This window comes from Coturnix japonica, chromosome 1 (genome assembly GCF_001577835.2).
Source record: "Coturnix japonica isolate 7356 chromosome 1, Coturnix japonica 2.1, whole genome shotgun sequence".
NCBI classification, from domain to species: domain Eukaryota; kingdom Metazoa; phylum Chordata; class Aves; order Galliformes; family Phasianidae; genus Coturnix; species Coturnix japonica.
Window position 1 is genome coordinate 42,803,808 of NC_029516.1, and position 22,419 is coordinate 42,826,226.

The 22,419-nt window shown below is 36.0% G+C and overlaps 1 protein-coding gene across 8 annotated transcripts in view; it reads right to left on the minus strand.

Moving 5' to 3' along the window:
- ANKS1B (ankyrin repeat and sterile alpha motif domain containing 1B) overlaps window positions 1-22,419 on the minus strand; it is a 393,719-nt gene that overhangs the window by 258,104 nt on the left and 113,196 nt on the right. For all 8 annotated transcript variants that reach the window (XM_032444024.1, XM_032444026.1, XM_015858789.2 and 5 more), the window contains exons 10-11: window positions 22,191-22,356; window positions 1,952-2,088 (exon numbers count right to left, since the gene is read on the minus strand). In XM_032444024.1, coding sequence (XP_032299915.1) covers window positions 1,952-2,088; window positions 22,191-22,356 — 303 coding nt within the window. The remainder of the gene's footprint in view (window positions 1-1,951; window positions 2,089-22,190; window positions 22,357-22,419) is intronic.

The window sequence follows — 22,419 nt, forward strand, 5'->3', positions numbered from 1 at the left end:
CGGTGCATTCAACTTCTATGCATGCAAGTATATAGATTTACAGCTTAAATTAAGCACCAGCCTACACATGTCTTTCAGCTGTTGTTTTGTGCACAGGTAATAGGCCCACAGGATAGAGAGATTAGTGAGTGTGATAAAGTTCTGAGCATAGACATTGCAGAGCTAGCTTTTGTTTTGCAGAGTGATGAAAATACTGGGAGTCAGTAAATGGTATGATGTAAATTTGGACATAGCTCTCCAGAATCTGCTGAATCCATTCAGAGTTAACTAACAGGAGAACATCACCATTCAGTGTTCTGGGTCCATCTGTTGGCAATATCATGATGGAAACAGCATTTTAATTGCTATTTTCAATAAGCTATCACACAACAGCTTGTTCCATCTCTATTCCAATACCTTTCTGTTTGCTTGCCACCTACTATAAAAAACAGCTTAGAGGAAAGGAGGGATTTTAGTTCTGTACTAATGTAGGGTGGGAGGGACAGGGAGACTATGGGAACAAACAAAACTAGAAATAACTATAAAAAGAGAAAAGAAGATGAAGCTGTTATTTTAGACCCCCTGCAATCTAGATTTAAACCAGGATGTGGAACCCAAAGTATTTCAGTGTCACAGAGGAACAGTCTGCACCAGTCACTGGTTAGAAATATTGTGCATTGACTTTGTCAGCCACAGGAATCTAATGACTCCTCAGGGGGGAATGGCAGGTACACATAGCAATTGCCTGTTATTTTCTGAACTTTATGCTCCAATGAGCTCTGAAAGGAAGTTCCACCTCCACCACTGTAACATGTACACTTGTTCAGTACCAAAGCAATCAACTCTACATAATTCTTATCAAAATACCACATATACATCAGCTTGCTTCTCACATAACTTGCAGCACATACTAACCAGGTAAAGCCTGGATCCACTAGTATCAAAGTGGCCCAGCAGCAGACAACATATCAGCAATGAACACAGAAAAGGGTAAGAGAGGAGTAGAAGTTACTTTTTTAAAAACTACTCACATCAATAAGTTTTTACAACTTGGTGGCTACTTGTCAGAGCTCAATTTGACAGATATTTTTAATTAGGGTAACTAATTGAAGATCTCTTCTAACTGACCTATGCTGTTATATGACTTTGTGATTCTAAAATAAACTCTTCAATGCAGGTTACTACCATACTACAGAATCCCGTTCTAAGTTCAACTAATTTCAAAGACAGCTCATAGATGAGGCCCAAGATATGCTAGAGAAACATTGAAACTTACAAATTAAGACATATGGACGGCTTCTTTTTCACCTGAGCACAAACCAAAATGCTATCACAGTGCAGTAGGGAGAATTTTGTTATAGTACGATCTCACTGTGGACCACAAACTATAAAAAATGTCACCACTCTTCTGCTCCAAATGCCCCTCTGACCTGCTTTTTTCTTAAAATGCTGTACTCCTTAAAGAGCTACAAGGTGGCATGTCAGTGTTCTAAAGCAAGTTGTTTACCAATACATTAAAATGTTTATAGTTACGATGCAAAGTTGAGAAATAATACAACATAAGAAGGTAGGTAAACTCAAGAATGAATAAAACGTATGGGATCATGTAAATATAGAGGGAAGAAAACCTGAAAAGGTAATGTGCCATTAATGCTGAAAAAATAGAATGCAACCTTAGAAGAAAACCAACAGTACATTAAAATAGAGAATATTACATAAAGATTAAATTGACTAATGCTATAAGAATAATTTATTAACAGACATGTACACTGTTGAGCTCATTCATAAAATATTGTCTATTTCCCTGTATTCTAAACAGTGTTCAAAGTACAGAAATATTTTGTATTCTGCTTATCTATCTTTGATCTATAAATATGTGTTCAGTAACAACTTCTTCCTAGAACATGTGCATCATATCCTGCTTGTATAATGGAAAAATACAACTATAAGGATGCTTATGGCGACCACCTACCTGAGGACGTATAACTTTTACTATGTTCTTAAGAGCTGTGTCTGGTGATGGAGGAGAGCAGTCTGGTGTTGGGCCTGTAGAGCTGTTTCTATGGCTACCAGATCCTGGCGCAGTAATTGCTACCTGAGGTGCATTATCTGAGAATAAAAATAGAATGTATGTGAACTTAACAATACTTTATACATTTTAAAATAAAAAATTACTTTTAAAACAAGGTGTTACTCAAAACACTATTTCAACTTCCAAAAATACACAAATGTGTTTGGTAAGGGATGTACTGTATATCTCTGATTCTTTTTTTCAGTACATACATTTATTCCATGCTAGGTCAGGATACAGCATACAAAACCGTGCACAAATATTTTACATTCGTTTCTCTGAATTACTAATTGTGAATCCAAGTGTTATCAAGTATCCTGGAAAACAGACTTTTTGATGCAATTCATATGTCATCCTGGTAATTCCTAACATGTAAAGACACAGTTCAACAAATTAGAGAAACACATACTTGACTTGGAACGTAACAACAGCCATCAGTCACAACTTTCCTGAACACCACAAGGAACAACTGATTAGAGAGGATTAGTTATACAGATATGTGCTCAGCTTCTCAGATGAAATCCACATCCTTCCTAGAGCTGCATAGTACAGTCTGAGTTCCTAGCAGGATCTCATCCAGATAACCTACACCTGGCTTGGAAATATCTACAAACATGCAGGTACACGAGGAGCAGATGTTCAGAAATATTTTGTGATGCTGTTATCGCTTTACGGCTCAGTGAAGGGCCATTAAAGGGACTGAGAATGTCATTCTTACATACAATTAGAACGACACAAAGTAAAGTTAGAGAAAAACATTTCAGAGCAGAGACATAACTTCCCAGCTGTGATGGTAACCAAGCACCAGAATGACTTAGCAGGAGGCCAAAAGCTTCACATTATTTCATGCTTTTAGAACTGTATTATTTAAGTTATGGCTTAGTTTATTATTCTGGAATTTTTCCACTGAGAGGCCATGGTCACAGTGGTCTTCATGAGCCTATGAGTTTACTGAGTACTTTTCTTTCTGGGTCACAAAGACATGTCCACCTCAATATGCTACATTACACCTATTACATACAAATCTCATACCTGAGAGCCTACAGGGTTCACATATGAAAGCTTATTTATTTGCAGCTTAGATGGATTGTCAACCCTTCCTTTCACTTTGTGGGCAAATCCACTAGAAAAACAGACAAAATTTTAACAAAACGAAGTAGCTCCAGTGCCGTGAACTAGAGAATTTTTTGTAAGGATTTGATGAGAAGACACCCCAACAAGGCCCTTCTCATAGTGAGGATGAATGTTAAACAGGAGTGCTAGGAGACACCAAACAATAGATTATGGTACTCCCAAGACACACAGTGATACAAGTGCTATCTAGGAAGATAAGAAATAACTTCTAGAGGGATAAATGTTCGATGTGAGTCTGGCTAAGTGTACTTACTGTAGTTAGTTATTTACTTACTGTTGTGAGAAACAAACAGGAAAATTGATTCTCACAAGACATAGATTGATTTTGAACCTATAAAGAATAAAACCTCCCTATTATTTTAGCTGTTCATGCATTTCAGTCACTGATCTTCCACTGTGGTTACACTTAAGCACAGCTGCCCTTTAGCTAGTTCGCGTCTGAAAGCCTTTACAGTGAAATCAGGCAGTCTTGCAGCTGAGGGAAGTTTTTTTCAAAGGCCAGATAGTAATAAACAGATTGATGTTGATGGTAACAAATAGGTTTTTTCTGCACCTTTTCAATCTGTTATAAGCTCTTGACAATAGTCACTTCAGCTTCTGTTTACTCATTCTTTAAATATGCAGCATAGGTAACAGAGGTCTTGTATGAAAAAGATTTTGATTTTTTCCACAGGGATCTGAAGCTTGCTCTTGATCCTGTTCAATGACAGGTCACTAAAGGCTGGTCCTACTACAGTCCTACCTCAGAATCATGGAACTGACTGGAACTGAAATTCTTGGAATGAAGATTTATTGGAAGATGTTCAAGCGGGGAGACAGGGCAGTTATATGACTCTCTGGATAAAGCTGAGAAAGAAGTTATTCAGCTACAGTGTATGCATAAATATACATAATATTCCACACTCACATAAAAGAGTAGTTACAGCCTGTCCTTTGAAGGGAAATAAAGTGGTAGTATAAAAAAGGATTAGGCTTTTAGAATCTTTAAAATAAAAAATAATAAAAAAAAGGGCTTGACAAAAAAAGCACAATCGTTCTCTTTAAAATAAACATCCCAGGAAAAAACAAAAATCCAACTGCTCAATATTTCATGCCTTCAGTCCTCCCTCAGGGGAATAAAGCATTTGACATGTAATGGTTTCTTGTAAACAATTTCTTTATTGTGGACAGCTGTTTATTTTCACAGTATGATCTTCCCATTAAGCAACGATAATGATTTACTACCTAGGCCTGTTTCATCAGGCAGAGAATATCACCCTTGAATTAGCTACTGCAATCAATTTGGGGGACTCTTCCTGTTTACATATAGAGTACTCACCATTTCATCAAGAATAAATTGAAATAGATTATCTTTTGTAATTAAACTACATAATAATTACGTTTTCTTTCTTTTTTTTCTTTTCTTTTATTACTGGTGAGAAAACTAAACATTTCTTTACCCTTAGGTAACCAGAATTATATCACTGGAAGTTTCAATGCATCCTTTCATCGCATAAAGAATTTACCTACCTAATCTCTCGAAGGACGATTAGCTACTGTACTGAGTTTCTGACAGGTGCTACAGACTGAGCCAAAACGCTGACAGAGCTGTCATTCTCTTCTAGTTTCAGCCTCAAGTTACAATAAGTGAAGAGATGTTACTGTACAAGTCAGATAACAACAGGTTCCAGGGATCATCTGGCAGCTGAAATTACTGAAGTACAGTATGTTCTAATAATATTCCTTCCTGCCTCCATCATACATTACAAACTGACACAGGGATGATGTTACTGGAGCCAATTCTGATTTTTAAAAATGTTTTTTAAAAAAGGCAAATAAAATAAACAGGGAAAGGAAAATACAACATTTTATGTTTCCTGTGTTCAAAAGAACCAAAATAATCTGTCAGCCAAGGTTTTAAAAGACAGAAAGTATTGCTATGCAGTCATAATCAAATTTACCAACATCTCATGGATATACTGAAAAATATCCTTATCCATCTCATAGAATTAGACAGGTTTCCATATCTCAAATCTTATGACTTCTCTACACTTAGTTCACTGCTTCTTCCAGTTTCTGAAGTATTTACAGAACAGGTACCCACTATATACAGCAGTGGTCACACTCATGCTCCATAGAAAACAGAAACAGTGTCTCAATTCTTTTCTCACTAACCTTTTCCTTACACATCAAAAGATGACAATTGATGACATAATTGCTTGGAAGATGAACACCACATTGCTCCTGCCATTATTTAAAAGAATCTTCTTATATTCAAGGTACACTTATATTATTTCAACTATAGATATGCCTTCTGATTATATATAGGTGGACTGATTTCATTTACACAAAAATATGAATATTGAACTAACTCCACCAAATCCAGAAATTCAGATAAGGTTTTTACTGGTCTATTTCTGTTATTCCGTATTTCACCAGCAGTTATTTTATATATTCTTTGAAAAAAAAAAAAAAAAGCTAAAAAAGAAATTTCAGAGCATTGAAAAAGAAAAAAGGTTATGTAATTGGCTTTTTGAAATGTAAAAATATAAAAGTTTTTAAGTCATTTTCTATGGAATATATTTTTTACAGCATCTGTTTATGAGGATTATAAGGAAAGAAGGAAGCAGCAAGTGAAACACATCACAGAATCTCTTTTTCACCTCACTGTCATATGTAATAAAATCATGAAAAAAAGATACTTTTTGTTCTACGTGTACAAGGGCTGATTGAAAGGTAATACCTGCTATTTAATTATGTTGACCCATGATGTCAGCACAGATGCTTGTGGTACAGCAATAGAGGATGAACCTTCCTACCAATATCCCATTACATTTCATTGCTGTGTGACAGATTGCAGCAGAGGGGCAGTCTGACACAATGGCACCTGATAAGGAAGTGCGTATGAAGCAAAGGTGTGCCACTGAATTCCTCCATGAGAAAAATATTGCACCCATTGACATTCATCAACGCTTGCTGAATGTTTCTGGACACCAAACAGTGAATGTGAGCACAGTGAGGAGGTGGGTGGTGCAATTCAGCAGTGGGAACAGTGAAGTGAAAGACAAGCCATGTTCCAGATGGCCATGCCCATCTATCACAGCACAAGATGAGGAGTGTCTCAATCAGCTCATGTGACTGAATCTGTGGGTTATGACAATGGAATTGTGTACAGAGCTGAATATTGGCTACAAAGCATTGGAAATGATGGTGGTAATGTTGGAATATGACACTTTATATCAGGCAGGTCCCACAAACGCTCACAAGAACAGAAATAGCGCCATATGCAAGTCTGTCAGGACCAATTGAACCAATACAAGACCGAAAGTGACAGTTTCCTGGATTGCATCATTATATGGGACAAGACATGGTGTCTCCATTATAAGCCAGAGTCAAAATGGCAGCCCGTGAGTGGCAACACATAAATTCCTCATTGAAGAAAAAGTTCAAGACACATCCCTCAGTAGGTAAAGTGCTGAGCACTGTCTTTTGAGACAGGAAAGGAATGACCTTTCAGGATTTACTAGAACTTGGACAAACCATCAATTCTGACCACTGTGTCATGACATTAACAAAACTGAAGGTACAAACTTTCCCAGTCTGGTGAAAGAAGAAAACAACCTTTCTCTTGCAACATGATAATGCCAGGCCTCCACAGGGAAGCAGTCATGGCAACAAGCTTACCAGGGATCAAAAAGCAGCTGGACAGTGCTTTCAGACATGTAGTCTGATTTGGGGTTGTCCTGTGCAGACCCAGGAGTCGGACTCAATGATCATTAAGGGTAATCATAATCACTATTAAGGTGTCAGACAAAATCACAAAGATGTTATCTGTTTAATTGAAACTGTCAAGAAAACATGCACTGGAAACTTTGCCTTTTACTGTGTTGCATGATATCATAGAATCATAGAATCATAGAATTACCTAGGCTGGAAAAGACCTCAAAGATCATCAAGTCCAACCACAGCCTAACCATAGTACCCTAACTCTAACAACTCTCTGCTAAATCATATCCCTGAACACCACATCCAAGTGGCTCTTAAACACATCCAGGGATGGTGATTCAACCACCTCCCTGGGGAGCCTATTCCAGTATTTAACTACCCTTTCTCTAAAGAAGTGTTTCCTAACATCCAACCTAAACTTACCTTGGCGCAACTTGAGGCCACTTCTCCTTGTCCTGTCACTTGTCACCAGTGAGAAGAGACTTGCCCCGCTCTCACTGTAAGCACCTTTCAGGTGGAAGAGGGAGATAAGGTCTCCCCTCAGCCTCCTCTTCCCCAGGCTAAACAGCCCCTGCTTCCTTAGTCTCTCCTCATAGGGCTGATTTTCCAAGCCCTTCACAAGCCTCGTTGCCCTTCTCTGGACTTGCTTCAGTACCTCCATGTCTTTCCTGTGCTGAGGTGCCCAAAACTGAACACAGTACTTGAGATGAGACCTCACCAATGCCGAGTACAGGGGCAGGATGACTTCCCTAGTCTGCTCACTACACCATTCCTGATATAAGCCAGGATGCCACTGGCCCTTTTGGCTCCCTGGTAGTTGGTGGAGACGACTAAGAAATTTGCCCAGATTATGCCCCAGGGAAAATTTTCTACTGTTGCTAAACTTTCTCTAACGGTAAGAGAGAAATCCAGGCTCACTCCAAGAAGCACATACACCCCATTCTGTGAGATTAAATAGAATTTGGGCACAGTGCTCTTATTGAGTCTTTACAAAGGGCTCATTAAAACTCAGTTAACTCAATCTAAGGGACAGCAAGGAGAGCCGGCCCATTACCCTTGAACATGCCCATAAACAGATTTCAGTGCTAGTCCTAAAACAATATATTTGAACATTCTGCATGAAGTCATCACTACTTAGGTTCTACTCATTCTTGTGGGCCAATTTGGGTTGCTGGGTTCCACCAGCAGCAAATATACAAGGCAGGAGCCCACAACAAGAAGCAGGAAGAAAACAACACAGACTGAAAACTGAGAAGAATAAGTTATGAAATCGTAGAAATTCCCCTATTTGATACAGAGCTGCCATGTATAATATTTCTTGGATGAAGCGAGATAAAAATGTAATTTCTCCTGCAAGATCCAGACATCCTGCAGAGATTCACAGGAACTGTAATAAAGTAAAATAAGCCAGGCTGCATTTCAAGGAGTAAACCTGGAAAAAAAATTAGAAAATTGACTACTTTATCAGAAGAACAAAGACATGCATGTTCTAAAGTCCCCCATTTGAGGAACTAGGTAATTTCCAATAGTATAGTATTTAACTTCAAAACTGTTCTAACTTGATTACAGCCCCAAAGCAATTCATTCCTAGAGGACTATTTGATATGGAACAAATCTAGGAATTACAGATAAGGATAAGCACGTATTTCAGGATTTCAAGGAATAAACATTACAGAAGAAATTTCAAAAGAGCAGATGGAATATGGAACAGTAGAGACAGTAGGAAGCTAAACTGGATGCATACAGAGAACAGTTGGACTGAGCTGTCTGAATATGCTCTTTTGAATTCGTTTTGTTTCCTGAACACTTAAACCTGAATAACTATTGTTCTGAGCAGGATTGTAAATACATATCTGCAACTGTCTTGTTGAAAGCACTTGAAGCTGTAACTGGTCCAACCTTGGATGTGGCAGCTATTTCAGGATAGTGTTTGGAATTAATTATCAGTGAAGTGCATTCCAATGGCAATAGGGAGTCTGCTTAGTTGTTTCTGTATCATCCACAAGAGCCAGTATGACTATCGTCAACTTCTTATTTCCTCTAATCACCCACCTGCACAAATAGATTTTGGAACTGCTTCAAGCTTCTATAACTCTTGTAATACCAGGCAACTGTCTGGAAAAATATCTCTCATTAAATGCTAATGAGAGCTGATGGGTGACTTCCACCATTTCCTGAGTAATCTTTTGAGACTGTCTCTGCAAGCTGTTGATGTCTAATTGAGCATTCAAAAACAATGCTACTTAGTGGTCATATGGGCTTTTTTTCCTGAGAATTTGTTGTTGTTGGCTGCTTTCACATGTTTAAAATGTTCACAGTGAAATGCTGCAAGGCTTACAAACAATATTTAATAGATGTCCATTTTTGTTTTTTTCTCAGCATGTTGTCTTCCTGTTTCGGGATGTTCTGTGGAAACCACAGGGCATGGCTACAGGTGCCAAGGTATTTTTATTTATTTCAACTGTTCACTAAAAAAAAAAAAATAGTCTTGTAAAACAAAACATGCTCGTACTCCCAGATAATGATACATAATAGGAATCTTCAGGCTTATTTTTAAGTTTATCTCATCAGTGAGATGCCACTGTGTGTTATTACATGTATGCCTTAGTATTTCAAAAGGCTTGTCCTTTAATCCAAAGAGAACATCAAAACTGTGCCATGCAGAGATGGCATTTTACTACTGCAAACACTATAGCTACAATAGGCTACATTTTCAAATCAATCCAAAATATAAACTGCAAATGTGGTCAGAGTTAGTGCTCTAAAACCACTTAAATAATACTGATGATAGCAATACTCCCCAGGGATCAAGTTCAATTAATAAATAATTTAACTAGCCCTGAGGATAAGTGGTCTGATATGCATCTATCTTTAATTGCAAGGAAATGTAATGTATAGAGAAAATTATATTTTCACAAGCTTCCTCTCTTCTGAAGTATCAATTAGTAAAGCTCTCTAATAAAATATTGAATTAATAAAGATAACCAAATGTTTAAAGGCCAAAAAGCTAGGATTACATTTTGAAATGTTTCAATATTCAAATATTCATATCCAAAGTTTGTAAATTTTTGAGTGACTCTCACTCTCTCTGGGACTTTCACTCTCATTTTGGCTCAACACATGCTGAAAATCTTACATTTTTGTATGTGTTATAATATCTAAAGTATTTAGTTCCTAATTAGAGATGTATATTTTATCCAGCATAAGAGGTGAAGATGGTTAAGTAGAAAGAAGCTATCTAGCAGGTAGTGTGCACTAATGATACATAGCCACATTTCCTCCTTCTGGTTCTCCACATATCTAATTCTTACACGATGACAGGCAAGTGTTTAGGCAAAACCAAAAGCAGAATTCACAGAATTCCTGACAGTTTCACCATGGACTTATTATTTCAATTCTCATTATCCCATGAGAATACAGAATCACAGAATCATAGAATGGTTCGGGTTGGAAGATGAATTAGTTCCAACCTCCCTGCTATAGGCAGGGACACCTCCCAGCAGACTCGGTTGTTCAAAACCCCATCCAGAATGGCCCTGAAGAGAGACTGCATCCACAGCCTCGCTGGGCAATATGAGCAATAAATTCATTCCAAAGTGCGTTTAAAAGGCTGATATCTAGCAATATGGACAAGCTATGTAAGAAAAGCATATTGCTTAGTGTTAGCAAGGGCTTTCACAAGGCATTTAATACTTTTAAGAAAGTTGTCAATGGCAGATCCTTATTAAAGTTATAACAGGTTGGATAAGAAAAACTGGAAAACACTGAATTTATCAGAAAAAAATATATTGCTTGCTAATTTTACTTACAAAATAGGTACAGAAATTTCTCATTGTTTTTCATCACAATGTAGGACAGAAAGAAATGTCAAAAAATAACAGAACTGCTCTGAGAGAGAAATGTAGCTTCAATTTGAGTACTGCTGGTAAGAAACTGGTTTTACTTGTACTAAGCAATTTAAGTATCTTCTTAGCAGGGAGGGAGTCATATCTAAAAGTTAAAGAACTATCTGGAGCAACAGCAGAAGGAGTTTTTTAAGAACAGTTGCTTTTACTATCCTCATCCAGAAAATATAATACTCTGTACAATGATATAATGTAATAGATAAAGAATAAGAAGCCTTATCCTAAAGCAAAAACATATGAAGTGATCTTTCTGAAGATTTTTTTTATCCTTTTTGAAAACAATAAAGCAACCAAGTGTGAAAACATTCTTTCTTATGTGTTCTTTCAAATCTGAAGTGTTTGAAGGTATATTGAGAAAAAAGGGAAAGACTATTTTGATATCCTGTCTGCAGGAAGAAAAGATTCCATCACCAGCTGCTTGTAAAGATATGCTGTTATCTATACATACGTGGATTGGCAATGTTTGGCATATTGCAATATCCTACATTTCCTGCACATTTTGAATTTTTTTTTTTGAGATGGTCTGTACAAAAGTGAAAACAGTATAAAAAGCAACAGAAGAAAATTTTTTGGCTGACATACTGACATCAGAACTACCAGATGCAGAAAGGGAGAGAGAAACACAGAAAATGATAGTAAATGATTTTTAACTTAACGTGACATAAAAACAGGAGGGAAAATAGTTGGTGATTTTTCAGAATGTAACACTGATTACCTTCAGTAGGAATTAATATTTTTCTATTTTTTGTCATCTCTGACACTGAACAAAACAAATAAATCTGTTCATTATGTACAAAAAATGGTTTGTTTTAGTAATTCATTAATATTTTCACAAATACTGTTATTTTGGCAACATTTAGTAAGCTATGCCAAGACTTGTGCTTTCCAGATGTACTGAAGTTAGTAGAAAAGTTTGCTTTAAAATTCATAAAACACATCAGAGACCTCAATATCAGTTAGCAAAGCCATCAAACTGACACATGAACGCAGTGCATAGCTAGTTTCAAATATTTTGACAAATTATTTTCCCCATATAAAAACTGACTAATTAAAACTGATTTTCCAAGAGAAATGTATCATTTTCACGGCATTTTCATCAGAGATTATTCTTGGATTGGGACAGAACTCCTGGTGTTTGCTTGCAAAAAAAAGATTAATGGGAAAAAAAGACAAAGACTGCAAGGTAGGTATCACAGAAACCTACCTTTTGATCATTTAGATCTCAGGTCCTATGGGAGCTCAACCTTGTTCCTGAAGAGGGGAAGGGACTGAATGAATATATCCCAGCCTGACATGGAGTTGGGATGCAGCTAGGATAGAAATATGCCTAAAACTGAAAAACATTCTTATGTGCTAGGATACAGATTCAGTTATTCACATAATAGTCTGGTACTTATTGTTCCCCCACATCCTCTTTAATATAGGCTGCAGAAATAGCAGGGACCACTCAAACCATGGGATCAAATCACTAAACTGCAGGCAAGTATATACTTGCGCTACAGGGCAACTGTAGACTATGTATCTTCTATTCCCCATTCATAGCAAGTCACAAAGTATTGTCTAGTAAGCTGTATTCAACTTATAAACTTCACTGGAAAATATCTAAAAGGCCTGAAAAAAATAGAAAAAGAGCAGGAGAGAATGGAAGCATTTTTAATGTCCTAACTTTCTACAACAGTTGAGAATGTCTGGATGATAGTATATTGCAGTGTCTAATGATTAGTTGTTCAGAGTTTAACAGCTTCACTGAGACCAAAAACAGTGGAGAAATTCATCTGTAACAGAAGTCAGTTGAGCTCTTTATGTGATTTAAGATGAGCCAATGCTGTATTCCCTGCTTATGAAAAAAAAACAAAGTTTAGCTTTTGTTTTAATTACTATTTGAACTTTATGACATTATAGACATAAGCCCACAGATTACTGAGGACTGGATCTCTCAAATTTTAGGACTCGGTTTAATCCTAATGCAAAATAGGAGAACACACAAAGTCTTGATGTTAACATAATAAATAATATGAAGTATAAGGTAGCAGCTTCCTCTCAGCTTCTAAATTGAATAAGATTCAATCTGACAAGGTTTTTAAAACTGAGTAAATTCAATTTGAAAAGGTTTGTAGAAAATTAAATCAAAGGTTTGTAGGAAATCACAGGTGCACCAGGTGACATGTAATATGAACTAAATGCCTACTGAAAATCTCCATGCAGTATTCAACCCATTACAAAAGCTCATATTTCCCTTGAACACACCCGATGCATGTAAAATGAAAAGAAATTAAAGGAGAAATATGAAGTTTTGCTATTACTACTAATGATAGCAATTTAGTATGTTTTATAGCAATCTTATTCCTCACATATCTGTTAAATCAGTATTATTTATAAGAAGGACAATTACTCATTTGTTCAGCTACAGACCAATCTAAGGAGCAGTTTGAAGTGTAGGATTACTTAATAGAATGGAATATATTCTATATGACTATGCATATGTTGTCCCTGACTCAAATCTACTTGCAAAAGTTGCTGGAACTAATAGCCATTTAACAAAGAAAACATGCAAATCCAGATAAATAATATTTGCATACAGGTTTAAAATGCAGAGTACTCCAAATTAGTTATGTTCCTTGAATTATTGTCTTGATTTGGAAAAATGGTTTTCTCTGACAGCATGCAATCAAGTGTGTAATGAGATCATTGTAGTTGGCAATCACACCAGGATGGATGGAGCTCAGTGTTGGTCAGCATGTATTCACTTTGATGAGAAATACTTTCAGCACTCATTTGCAAAAATTGTCCAAAACTACTGTGAAAGCTGATTTTTTTCCAGCTGCACATCAAAGAATAATGATAAAAAGAAATGAATCATGATAAGATGCTCAGCATATGTCAAACAGCACCCTTTTTCTCTCATTTTTCTCTCATTTTGTACACTAGTCCTTTGAAAAGTGAAACTGTATGAACACCTTGGATAGGTGGGGACCTATATGAAATCTGACAATGAACTGTTCAGGTGGTATCAGTCATCCCCATGTGCTTAACTTCAGAAACGACAGAGTATTTTTAATAACATTCTATTGTAAGAATGTTATCAGAGATGTTATCCAGAGGAGAATATGATGGGAAGCAATTATCTTAATTATATACTAAAAACTTCTAAGAAGGATGATAAGGTTGTAAAGGAAAGTACATTAAACCTGGAGTATGTAAGAATTAAAGTGCCTTAATTCAGCCTCCTGTGCATATGCATTCTGAAGGAGTCTTTAATTACGACTATAATACCTATATTTTCTACACAAAAACCTGCTGCATCAAGGACATAGAGAAGTAGGGGAAATGGACACTGCTGCAAACCAACAGACATTACTACATAAAAGCGGAAGAGAAATAATTTATTTTTTTTTTTTAAGAAAAGCACAGAAATGTAAAATATTTTCCTTAAGCATCAAACAAACTTACGTGAAAATATGTTTCCATTGAAAGGGAATGATGAATGAGGCTATTAATTTTCATTCAACAGATCGATCTAATTTATATCAATGAGTTTATAAAGATCTGGTAGGAAGCAAGCACAAATGGTCCTATTTCAAAATAGGATTTGGAATGCTGATAATGTTCGAGAAGATTAAAAGGAAATTAATGGAAGAAGCTTAGTTGTTACAGGTCTTCAACCCACTATCAGGAATACAGAATAGATTATATGGACCATCATTAATAATAAAGAGGCAAAGATCGTGCAAATTAGCATAGCTTCAGAGAAACCCTACCCTGTTAATTAACCTGGTTTATAAATGAAATTACTCTTGTTTAATATAAGTAAATAGAGTTAGTCAGACATTTCCTTTCTAATACATTTCAGTTAATATTACATTTGGATTATTGAAGTTTAGTAATGTGGTCTATGTTTGCAAATTAGGTAATTAGAAAAAGTTAGAAGTGGTTGCAAAAGTATATGCTTGGTATATCAAACTCACCTGCTCTTTCTTTTCAATATACTCGAATTGAAAAAAGAACACTTTTATCTATCTTTAATGGAAGGGTCAACAAGTTTCTGTAAACTTCATTTATCCAAATTTTTAACACAGTGTTTTGAAGTTAAGAGTCTATCCCTGAGTGCTGGGGAAATATTTCTTATTGTTTAGTAAAGAAATTCTACAACAACAGAAGTTTTCCCACACCCCAAAATGCCCTAATGTTTAAAGACGTTTATGATTAATGTTAATGTACATCTGAAATGATGTACAGAGAAACCTTCGGCTGTATCTGGTGCATTGGAAAACTGCTTAGAGTGGATGTATCCAGGGGATGAAAAATTTTTGAATTATTTTATCATTCTATTTCTATTGGATGTTTTATTACTAGATCTATAACTTAATTTACACCCTAAAGAAACTAATTTAATTTTTGCACTTGATCATATCGATGACATAAGAATTAACCTCTCAGGAGAAAGAATTTTCAGGCTGTCTCAGTCACCTACTGAAAACTACCCAGGGATAAATAGGGTCACAGCTTTCACATACTGTCAGAATGCTATGTCAATGAAGTAGGTAAATGGCAGAAATCAGAGATGCACACCACTCTTGTTCATCACTGCTGAAACTGCATGGCTAATAGTGGGGACTGTGTTGAAAAATAACATTTTGTAGCTGAGAATGTGCTCTATTGAATAGTGTTATAGTGCTCTGTATCTGTTGTAGTTCCCATAGAAATACATAGAAGGAATTACTTTCAGAGCAACCATTGTAGACATCAAAAGAGGACCTGAAACACAGATGAAGTTTGCTTTTTTAAAAGCTGTAGTAGTGAAAAAGTGAATATGAAGCATCCCAACAGTACTCCAAGGATTACAATAAGAAAAACATTAAAAAAGGAAGAAAAAGTTAGACAGATGTCAGTACTATCATGCCTATGACCAAACACAATCAAACAGGATAACAGGCTAAAAAAATTTGAAATTTCAGAATAACTCCCTCTAAGTAACTAAGATGAAGAATGTATTTCAGTAATTGAAATTGTGTATTTGTGGCATAATAAAAAGACTGTAATAATATTTTCATTTTCGCTACTGAAAGGTATTTAAAACATATTTGCATGGATGAAAAAAAAATGAATTATAAAAGGGTTCTTATATATTTTGTTCTTTCTTCAGCACTCTAACATTTTAGTAAATGTCGTGTGAAGTTAATTGCAAACATATGCTGGTACACTAGATGAAAATGCTTTGGATCAGAAGTGGGCACTCTATACTGTGGCAGTAGAAATGACAAATACAAAATGTGTCATCACTGAAAGTCAGGAGAAGGTTAGTACAGTTCTCAATACACTACGTTCTAGTAATTTCCATCTTGAAGCTCTGAATACAATCTTTATATCTTTATAAATTAATCTGTTAAACAAATTGATAAGTTCTGTACCATAGCCAAATTCTATCCATATGGCTCAGATACAGGTTAAATGAAGAAAAATAAGAGTAGAGAAAAAGTATATGCAGGTCTTACACTATGGTTGGGCAGAAAATGCCATTATAAATAAGTTAACAACTCAAAAATATGGTTTATGAAAATTTCTCATAATATTGAATTTTCACTTTAAAGAAAATTTGACTAATATTTGGCAAATACAGGAAAAAAACTTTTTTCAATTGGACTAAATAGAACATATAATTATTAAAAGTATCTTTTTTATTTTATTTTTTTTGGTTCATCTATTTCAGATCTTTCAATAGCCCTTATAGCTTCACTTTCCTATTCTTTCCCAAAGAAAGGGGGGATATGAGGACACAGCATAGAAATTATCCTCCAGACGTCAACAGAATTGAATTCAATATTGTAAACAGTTGCACATGGCTAGAAGTAAGACAGAAGAACATAAATATTCTGTGATACGGAGCACATCCATAGGAGACCTCACACAACACTTTTACCACCAATTGGAATCCTCTAGCCACCACAGCAAGAGTGTATATGTAGATATGCATGTGTCAAATTAGGTGAAATTTCACAGAATTCAGCCACTTTCACATAGCTCCAGGCCAACTTTTACAAGCCACAGTTACTCTGATTCATAAAAGACTGCCTTCCTTATCATGCTCTTCCCTCTATAAAGCTAAAATGATCTTTATCATTGAGAGTATTTAATTCTGATGGATTGTAGTCATGTGTTTACGTATACTACATTCTGCTGTCTCTGGTTTTAAAAGCATATTTAAATGAAACACAGGTCTAACAGCAACCATTCTGCTTGAAGTAATTTGGGTAAGTGGACTTAAAAAAGGTTTGTGCACGATCTTTTAGATCCACTAGTTTCAAAGTTATCATGTATGGATGACTCACGTTGGTCCTTTTAATTCCCATTCCATAGAATACGCTGAATGGCAAGCAGGTGATTTTATACATCTTGAAGTGGAAAGGTTGCTTCGTATGGCCACCTAGCACTGGTTGCCATACAGACAGAAAATAACTGTGTAAAAGTGAAGGCATACATTTATTACACAAGAAAAGATGCATTCCCTAAGTTTCATTCTGGAGAATTGAGAGGTCCAAATAGTCAGAACACGTGCTGTGAATATTTGTTGCTGAACAAATCAGAACCAATGACCAGACAGATATCAATTTACCAACCCAAGGATTTGATGAATTATGAAACTGTGTAGAAGATTCATATTTTAATTTTGATAACAGTGCTTTCACATCCAGGGTATTTTTTGATTCAGGTTTCTGAAGAGGTGTTCCCTAGCTATCTGCTATTATACAGCAAATGCAAGTATGAAAGCAGAGGTGATCAGACACACTGGCTGCAGATTTTCACATTTAGCATAGTGGCAGGAGAGGGAAGACAGGCTGAGAAAACAAAAATAAACCCTTATGTTACAGTAAATAAAACAGTCTGGGGACAGTTAATACATAGTGACAATTCAATGATGAGAACTTGTTACCAGGTTCTCTGCTTTAAGACTATAAGATGCCATTCATTACAGATTTATTACATTGCATGGTCTGCTAATGGCACGTAAGTGCAAACCAAGTAATTTTTCTAAGTATCGAAAACATCATGATCAACAACAGCAAGATTTCTCTGAAATACACTGAGATGGGTAGATGACCACAATAGCCTTTAAGATTTCTCTTCCTTTCTGTTTCAGCTCCTTGCCTTGTGTTTGCCTGCTGCAGGCTAGTGGCAACACATTGCACATCTAAAGACATTTTCATCCCCTTGACAGATGCCACATCTTAGATGCAACTGGGTAAGGTTGTACCAGAGCTATCTTTAAAACTGCTGACTGGGGAACCCTTGACGATGTAGTGGTTGAGAGCTCAGCATAAATGATGCACCTAAGTATTTAACTTATTTCTCAAGTGGATTTCACAACCCACGCTGAGTTCTGCATTGCTGCAGCTGAACTATTTCCAGAGCTAAAGACTGCTCAGTAAGGCCATCTCAACTTGCAGCTTCTGTGTGGTATCTGGTAAAAGTAGGTCCCTGAACTAGAACTTCCTCATTCAAGAAAGGTTTTTATGCTGTGTACAGATAGTAATGTTTTTTTCAGCTACCAAAATGCTGTATGGAAACCTCTGTTAATTTATGTGGCTAAACTGACTCCCCAGATGAAGGGGACAAAAAATAAAATAAAAATAATAATAATAAAATTCCTCCCTATTTCCTAATGATACTCAATGAGACCTAAGAATGATTTAAGTAGTACTTCGAAGTACTTAAGTAGATTGCGACTCAGTCCCTTGGTGACCTTCTGCAATAAAAATTATAGAGGCAGATTGCAAGAGATATCAACACGTCTGGTCACATTTAATCCAGTGAAAAAAATATTATATATTTATATAATGTAGGCCATATTTCATTTCATCCTCTATTTCTGCTAAATAAAGTGGGTATGACACCAAAAGGCTTAATAATAGAGGATGGTATAGAGTCCAAGGGTGTAAGTTAAGGCTATGAAAGTCTTCCATAACACAGGCCCAAATACAGCATGGAGTAATTGATAAAAAAGTAATACTGCATTCATGAGGATACTTGATGAAGTCTAGTTTAGCATTAGAATTATCCAGTGCCCTGAGATTCAGACATTTATTAAGATTTTACACCTATCCGAGATGATGAATCTGTTGCTAATAGTTCACAAAATTTAATTACATCTGTAAGATCAAAAGGGCAATATTAATGTGTTCCTTATGAACTAATAAAATTTTACGGTTATTTTTCAAGGTTAAATATTCCCTGTGCAATTTTTTTGTCTCTGAAAATTAAAATGAGTGGTGGAAATGTCTAGTTTAAGAAATGCTGATGCTGCTCAGGAGCAGCTTCACAGAAATACTAGCAAGATGGATTTGGGAATCAATGTATTCCATGAAGCTGATTTTTTGAGATCAATTTACAAAATCTTAAATGCAAATTCATTTTTTACTTTGCAGAAAAAACGGTGTCCAAGTTCAATATTTAAGAATATTCCTATCAATTCTTAACTGCTAGTTTAAAAGTAGAGAAACTATGGCAGAGATTCTGTCACACACTGTCAGCCTTGTTCTACCAATCTACTGCAGAAACAGAAAACAACTCTACATGAATCCAAACACAAGGGCAGTCTTTTTTTTCCCTTTTCTTAAACCACTCCTAAAGTGAAGCCATTGTCTTAGCTGCCAGCATAAACTAAAAATAAAAGCTGTTCTTACTACGTAAACCTAATTTCTGGCAAGCAATCAGACAGAAAATGCAGGATTTCAGAAATGGAAGTAACAAACTGTTTCTATTCTCTCCTGTTTTATTCTCTACAGCTACCAATCATTTGCCATTTGGTGCATGGAGTGCTATTCTCTGCTAGTTCAGGAATAACATTCAGAAAATCTAAAATAATACAGAGATCTACAGATTGGACTCTCATTTTCCCCAGTAGATCAGAGAGTAGATTGCAGGTAAGGTGACTACTCCCAGCCTGTCAGGACTTTGCTGGCAGGGCAGGTAATAGCTACAACACGCAGCTCTGCAGCTAGAAAGGCCAGCCAGAATGACCTTTCCTCTCAGTAAAGCAAAGGAGAACTCAGTGACTGAGTTCAGCCAGTCACACTTACACTGTCAAGAAGTAGTAATACCCCAGACACTGGGGAGGGTTCATCAGAGCATCCACCCACCTGGGGAAAAGAGACTGACAAATGCAATTTCATGTTCAAAAACGCTGCCTCATGCTCTAAAGTGAATATGTGACATAGTACAGCAGTTTGACAAAAAAAGAGTATTAACGAAGTCAGCAACTCTCAGTGAGACAAAAATAGGGAAATTCAGGGGGAAAAATGCAAATTAGATCCTTGTTTTAAAATGAGTGATCTCTGTAATCATACATAACTTATTCAAGCAATAAATGTGCATGAACTAAAGTAGCAGGCTGACATTCACATACGATTATGCATATTGTTAAATAGCTTGAAACTGCGAGTGATAAGGCTGATTTCATTTGGGTCATCTCTAGTGTAAGATAACAGCTGACATGATTACAGACTTATACAACTTACAAGCCATGCCCGTTAGATAATTACTGTGTTTATAGCTTAAAATAAAATCACACTGTGGAATCTGCTCACCTATACAGCCAAATGTTCTTCCAAATTAAATGCCATGGAACAGAGCATAAAGGTATATAGGAAAATTAAGATAGGAAGAATTATCGTACATTTTTATGGCTAGCTTAAACCAGTTAGATGTCACAAAGTCGATGGTTGCCCTCACGGATGTCTCACAACTTCATTCATTATTCCCTGGGCTTCTGACACCATTTATTTTGAACCATACGTATTTTCATATTATGGTCTAAAAGTGTCTTTTTTAGCATCTGTTTTTTATTTTTATTTCAATGGACTTACTATGCCTATGAAAAACATCTGTGTTCATCAGACAGCCCATTTCTACAGCCTGGTGTTTTAACTAATGAAAAGTCTATCAGCATTTTTTCATGCTAATTACAGTGGAATGCTCTGCAGTCGAGCCCCATTACTATGGAAGAAGATAATGAACGCCCTCAGCCAATTTAAGGGGCTGAGGCAATGTATAGCAATCTTCCCATCACAGTAAGCATGTTTATGGTGATTAATCTAACACAAGTCAGAAAAACAAGGATAATCTGGCATTTTCTTTCTTGACTGAATGACAAACAATAACATTGTTAAGGACTGTTCTGTACAATCTGCTATTTTTTTATATAATGAAAGCCAAAAAATCAGCAAAGTAAAGTTTCAGTTACATGAGTAGTCATACTGACATCTGGGTCAGATTCTGGTCTGTTTGGCGCACCTACATAATGGGATGTCATCCCATTTCATGCTACCTCTTCGATCATTGTTCATAATACAGATCCTCTCAAGCCTGTTACTGCCCAAGCATTTTGAAGAGGTGGGAGTTATGCTCCACTCTACCTCAGATGGCAAAACCCAAAGCTGTGGCTTGATTTTTGGCCCTTATTTTCTATGTCTGATATAGATCTCTCACTCTACCAATTCCAATTCACTGTGAAATCAAGAAGGTGCTTCCACTTAGGCAGAAAAGCGATATATATAATGTGATGTTAGTCAATAATCATCTGTCGTTCTTGTGTATTTCCCAAATCATGATACATAATCAAGATAGCAAAAGTCAAAAAATCAACAGCCCATTTCAAATAGGTCTGTGTTGTTGAGAACTCTAATTTGTCAAAGCAGTCTCCCTGTCCAGTTACTTTCAGTGAAACTATTACATTCTGAAATTCCTGTACCAGGTGGTAACTAATGAAGAGTTCATACAAGGGTAAGGGAAGAGAGCATTTAATTTTGGAGAACAGAGTAAACAGAGTCCTTATAAATATGATTAATCTGACTCAGGGTAATGTTATTGTTTTATAATCAGTGTTCAAACCTGCATAATACAAATAACAGTCTGCCAAACAGAAAAGATATTTCAGTATTGTTTAATATTTCTATCAATTCTTTTTCAGTGCTTCATTTTCCAAAAGGGAGCAGAGCTTCCCTTATGTAACATGGAATCTCAGAGTACTTTAAATTTTGAAGTAGTTGTATAATGTTGTTGCTAAGCACTTCATTAAAAAACAGAAATTAAGTTTGATAAATAGCTTACTGCAAATTACTGAGCTTAAAGAAATTTTTTTTAATGGTTTTTTTTTTTTTTTCAGTCTCTGTCAGTTTATCTATAAAATTATTTAAACCTCTGCTTTATTTTCTCTCCTATAGCATTTTGATATTAATCTTTATTCTGATATTAAGCTTTTATGGTTGCTTGCTGAAAGCTATAATCATGCTGAGATAAGTAAATACAGTATTCTATTCTTAAAAATATAAACAGGTGACATTCTATGCCTACTGCTTTACGCTTACACCATAGACTAGGTAAAGGATTATTTGGTAAGTTACCTGGTCTTGAGGAAGATACTCTTGCTATCTCTAGAGAACAAGGTTTTTTGGTCACTGCTATGTCTATAAAATCACAAAGACTGCTGTCATTTTCTGAAGGAACTGCATCCAGAGGTACAGAGGGTATAGCTTCCAATGCATAACCTCTCTTCTTTGAATATGATTCCTGAAATGCAAAAGAATAATTAGGTAAGAGAGAGATCTCTCAGGTGACAGGAAAACAACGAGG